This window comes from Fragaria vesca, linkage group LG2, assembly GCF_000184155.1.
Source record: "Fragaria vesca subsp. vesca linkage group LG2, FraVesHawaii_1.0, whole genome shotgun sequence".
Classification (NCBI taxonomy): Eukaryota; Viridiplantae; Streptophyta; class Magnoliopsida; order Rosales; family Rosaceae; genus Fragaria; species Fragaria vesca.
Window position 1 is genome coordinate 31,073,071 of NC_020492.1, and position 6,103 is coordinate 31,079,173.

Sequence of the window (6,103 nt, forward strand, 5' to 3'; positions counted from 1 at the left end):
AAAGTTCCCGAGGTAAGGTGGCTATTACATACTTGGAGTCTTGTGACCATATTCTACCTACTCGAAGCAAAAGTTTATTGAGGTAAAGGGTATGAAGGAGAGATGGGTTGTCTCATGTTGTAAACCATAGTTTCTTGAAGATAATANGCATTTGTTCTTCACTGTCCTTATGCTCAAGAAACATGGTCTACTGCATCCATTCCAAATAATGCAGCTAACCATGTGAACTTGCAAGATTGGTTGTTGACATTGGTAGGTACTGTGACCAAAGATGTGTTTGCAAAGGTGCTTATAATTATGTGGTCCATATGGAAAAATAGAAACACTCAATTATGGGAGAATAAGAGACAAAGACCCAGTGAAGCTGCTTTGCTTAGTTTGGGATGGTTAACAGAATTCACAGCAATCAATACCTCAAGCCTTGGAACTACTGTTGGTAGACAAAAGAAATGGGAAAAACCAAGGCATGGTTGGTATAAATGCAGCTGCGATGGAGCTTTTGTGACTGATATCCATAGAGGAGGAAGTGGAGTTGTAATTCGAGATGAACACGGGCAGTTCCGTGCAGGGGCTGGTAAGGTTCTCGTACAAGTTACTTCTCCTTTCCATGCTGAATTGATAGCTTTATTGGAGGGTTTGAAACTAGCTGAAACTTTGCATATCAGTAAGATTGTTTTTGAGACTGATTGTTTGCTGCTTCAGCAAGCAGTATCGCAACCAGATACAGATCTTTCTACCTTGGGTACCATCATAGCAGAGGTGAAAGAGTTTCTTCACCGGTATGCAGATTTTAGAGTTCTCCATGTACCTTGTGAGGCTAATAGAGTAGCCCATATCCTCGCAAATCATGCTTTGAACTATAGTGAAAGCCAGAGCTGGTTTGTTGTTGCTCCCGAATTTGTAAGGGATGTCATCTTAAGTGATTGTAGTCACTAGCTGTTTAAATGAAATCATTACTTTCAAAATAGGGTTAGGGTTTGCTACAAAAATTTTGTTGTTGTTTGGTGCTTCTCTCTATGGCTGCTTCTATTGCGTCTATGAAGGCAAACCTTGTCTCCAAACTCTCTCTAGGTGATGAACCAGTGGACTTGGGGTATCTTTGACTAAGGGCTTCGTTGTGCCGTGGTTCTACCTTGTAGGCCGCCTAAACACTGTGCGTGCGGTGGCTTTTGATTTGTTCAGGAGCGTCATTCGCACCATGTGACGGCTCTCCACCCCTATGGATGTGTAGATAAGAGGCGATCGCTTCCTTTTCACCTTTTGCAATGAGCCTGATATGAACCGGGTGAAGAAGGGAGAGCCATAGGGTTATCAAAGAGCAATGATCCTGATCAATGATTACGATGAATTTTCTAACATTATGGTTGTCCCTTTGGACTTTGTATGGATATGAGTGGAGATTGAAGGACTCCCAACGGGTTTGACGATGACGCCAACAACTAGACTATCGAAGAAACAATTGGAGAGGTACTGCAAGTTGACAATGCCAGATTCAGCAAGGGGGTGGCTAAGGTTTGTCTTACCCTACCTCTTAACAATCTTATAAGGATTGAAAAGAAAATTGAGGTATCACCTGAAGATGTTCTGTTGGTGAAGTACGAATGACTTCTTGGTCGTTGTAGAACCTGTTGGATGATAAACCATGGTGGTCGACCATGTCAGTAGGAGGCAGACGATGCAATTACAACGCCGATGGCCCTGCCTGCGCCTCCAGCCTAGGGATGACAATGGGAAGGGTAGGGTTAGGGCTCAAAAAACTATACCCAGACCTTGTTTCATTATTCATCTCTATAACCCCCCAAATCCCCGTAATAAGATAATAGGGATTCCCCGTCCCCGTCCCTGTCCCCGTCCCCGTCCCCGTCCCAGTCTCCGTCTCTATTAGGGATAAGGTTCTCATACCCGCCCCGATCCCCGTTAGCAATATGACTAATATTTTATGTACCAAAGTAGTTTTAAGAAAAAATGAAATATATAAGTATGAATTTAAAATCAAATGCCAAAACAAAATAAGTTCCTTGATTCAATTCAATAAAAACAAATACAAGTCTCGTTTAAAAAGAACAATAACAATAAATAAATGTCTATGCATATTGGACAAAAATTTGCACAATTCATTCTTGATATTTTTACATAAATATTTATTTATAAATTATAGGGTTGTTGTGGGGCATAGAATTAGGTTTGTGCAATAGGGTATTGAGTATTTGGAGCACGATATTGTTGTTGTGGGGCTCGAGGCGCCTGATACTGTGGGCAGTCTTTTGAAACATGTCCCTCTTGTCTACATTGATAATAGATCATAGGAGGTCGAGAAGGTCGACTATCAGGCAAATATCAAGGAGGATTAGGTCGTTGATGTTTATTACTTGGTCTGGATCCACCTCCACTAGTAACTTCCCAATTTTCTTTCGATTCTTGTACCATCTGTTCAGCCATAAGAGCGCGTTCGACTACATCAATGTACCTATCAAGCTTGAGCATTACTACTTTCTCTTTAAGTGAAAGTCTCAGACCCTCCTCAAAACGCCTTGCTTTAGCATAGTCATCTGGCACAAGCTCAGGTACAAAACGCATTAACTCCTCAAACTTAGCTTGATAATCTCCCACGTGCATTTTCATTTGTAGAAGAGTGGAGAACTCCTTAGCTTTCAGACGACGCTGAGTAGAAGGAAAATATTTTTCGAGAAAGACTTTCGCGAATTCAGCCCATGTTGTAATCACATTATTTGGAATATAGAGCACGGACTCCCACCAACGGTACGCCTAACCCTCCAGATAGGTACAAGCAATAATCACTTGCAAATCGTCAGGAATCCTCTTATTCGTCAAACTCCTTTTCATCTGCCGTACCCATTCTTCTGCAATCATTGGGTCTGTGCTCCCTTTGAACACTGGCGAAATTCACCTTGAATCCTTAAAACTCTATCTTCAGCATTCTCAATCTAATTTCCTCTATAATTCTCCCTAATTGCACTAGCCATCTCTTGAATGGCCGCAATTACTCCAGAGTTGTTACCAAACTCCACATTACTTCGGCTCCCAGCTTCCATCATCTCGATTTCAAAATAAAACGAAAAAACTAAGGCATAGGTCTACCCAGAAATCTTAAAACTAGAAGTTAAGATTATAATCCTAATATATCTCAATAGTAAAATAAGTATCAGACAAAATAATTAAACAGTGAACAAAATATCAAGAAAACAAAACACATTTATCAAATATACACACACACACATATATATCACAAAAAGTTTACATGCTTATAGCCCGAACACAACAAGACAAAGAAACTAGCATACCAAAGCAAAGCAAAACATAACCTAAAAATTTGACTTTCTAATTTCCTTAAGATCTTAATCTAATGCTCTGATACCACTTTGTCACACCCCAACTCGAGTAAAGGACTAAGCTCGAGTTAAGGCATGAATCACACTCTAATTACAGACAGTTGATTATCCGTAATTAAAATGAGATAGATATCGTAACATGACGTAAGAAACTACAACCTTCATACATTTATTTAGATTACAAGCCTTATAAGAAGGCGCACTTATAGTACACATCCTTAAAGCATTTACAAACAAACTAGAATAGCGTTTCTTTTCAAAACGTCCATTCTTTATTCAAGCCTTATTTTACAAAACAAAGCATGAAAACCTTAATTTACATATAACACTCTGTATGCTTCACGAATACCACCTGCAAGGGGTTTGATGTAGGGTGAGCAACGCTCAGTAGGGCTAGTTAATATATTAATAAAACATCATCAAACATAAAGCAAACTAACAAACATGGCATATCAAGAATGCATGGATGCAATATGAACTCAACTCTCTTCCTACACCTCACTTCACCCTCGAATATAATTTCTCCATTTGTTAGTCGTTTTGTTATACTCATGGTCTTCCGATCCGCAACCCGATAAGATCGTTTTATCGATGTCCGCCATCGAAAAGGCATACTTTCCCTACATTTGTGCACGTGTGGGTTAATCATAAATCCCGAGGACAACCCATGAGGAAACTCAACTACACAAATGATTTCCTAATAACAAAATCTCATATATTCCCAAAAACTCATTCCAATTTCACCTCCAACCTTACTCGTTTTCCACCAATGTCATGTAATATAGATTCAAAATAAGAGCACATGCTTTCAAATATAGACATATCATGATCAATTCAAGATCTCAATATCATCCAACATTTAAATCAATTCATATCAAACAACTCAATACCAAACAAATCAATATCACCAACAATCCAATATCAAACAAACCATGTAATAGCATAAATAACAACAACACAAACACCCCATCAAACCCTACCTCGATTTGCACAGCACAAACTCGAGCTCAAACTTCACTCCTTAAACTTGTGGATCACCAAAATCGTCTCCGGAACCTTACCAAAAGGTAAAGTACATACAAAGAATGATGAGTTAGAGTTAGTAACTATGTTATAAGTAACATACAAAAATAAGAAAACTATTACTTTACTAAGAAACAGAAGTTAAATAACACTTAGAAGCTATTTAAAGAGCTACTGAAAAATAACTAAATCAGCTGCTACAAAAACTAATTTAAAACTGAGTTTCTATTTCAGCTTTGTGTTAAAAACAGGGTGCAAGATGTTGTATTTGGCTTCACTTTCCACTCACTCAAATCCCACAAAAGTTTCTGAACCAAAGCCTATTTGAAAGATGGTTACAAGCTTTAAGTACATAGCTTAAGTTTTGAAAACAAAGCCCTGAACAGAAAGCTAGGCTCTCTCAAAGTTGAAGCAAAAATCTGAAAACCCAGAAAATTCAGCTTTTGGCTGAATCTGCTACTGTTTTTGGCAAGCAATTAGACAAACCAAATATTAACCAAATCCTCTAAAATTTAACACACACATAGGTAGATATACAAGGTTTACAAAGCTACTTTCGGATTTCAAAACAAAGGCCTGAGCTGAAAGATATCATGCCTCAAAGTAGGTAAGAAAATCAACTTTTCTGCAGAGTTCTGGAAAATTACAGCAGGAATAAAACTTGGTTCTTGGAGTTTTAATTCGACTTTTGAAGTAGCAAACCAAGTTCCAAAGCTTCAGAATGGAAAGGAACAGATTTCTAGAACATAGAACGATTTTAAACATAACCAACGGTTGAAACTAAAGGATCCAAAATTTGATTTGGACACCCAAACTCAAGAACCATGTTCTTGAGCTTCAACCACAACAATTCCAAACAATAACCTCCGTTTCGAATTCCATTTTGCTGTCTAAACAAGTCTGAGAATTCGAAATTACTAACTATAAACAAACAAAAGAACCATACTAAACTCAAAACAAGGAAACAAGAATTATAGCAATCCATAAACAAAACTATAAAACTGAAATTGAAAAATTGCTAGATGATGAAATGGGTTTTACCTTAGAAAATCAAATTGAAAAGGTTTCCTCTCTCACTCCACAACTCTCCCAAAATTTGTCCTCTCTAGAGACTCTGTACTAGTTTTGTCGAAGGTTTTAGCCGACTCTCCCAATCCATTCTAATCTCCTACAACCTAGACTCCTAGACTTCCAGCTAGCCCCTACTCCTATAAGCTTAGGCTGGTACTCTCTCGACACCTCTTGCTTGCTAAGATGGGTGAGCAAAGAATAGCAAAAAAGAAAAGGAAGAGAGAGCCTGCAGTGTAATGCAGATCATGTATTTTTTTTTTTTAAACAAAACATTTTAAATACCACACAAAACTTTAATTAAAACAAAATAAGTAAGGATGTTACAAGCCGCCTTAGAAAAGTCAATTTTCATGGCTACCGCCATGAACAAGCAAGAGGTGTCAAATTCCTAGGGATTTGTCGATGACTCCTTGAAGCTATACAATAGGAGCTAGAACCCTAGGGGTCTAGTCTAGCACCTAAACGGGTAAGATTTCAGTTGTTTAGTTCAATTTTGCTTCTTTTGTTCTTGTCTTGGACTCGACATTCTTTCCCTTTCCAGACACTATAAATAGGTAGAGTGTTCTCCATTTTTGAGATAGGTTTTCAAAAGTCTCTTCATACTTGGAGAGAGAGAGAGAGAGAGAGAGAGAGAGAGAGAGAGAGAGAGAGAGATACGT

General features: G+C 38.3%; 1 protein-coding gene across 1 annotated transcript; it reads left to right on the forward strand.

The window, feature by feature from the left end:
• Nucleotides 1–297: 297 nt before the first annotated feature.
• Nucleotides 298–936, forward strand: LOC101292577 (putative ribonuclease H protein At1g65750-like). The gene has a single exon (XM_004293116.1). It carries the CDS (start codon nt 298–300, stop codon nt 934–936), a length of 639 nt encoding a protein of 212 aa, XP_004293164.1.
• The last annotated feature ends 5,167 nt before the right edge of the window (nt 937–6,103 follow it).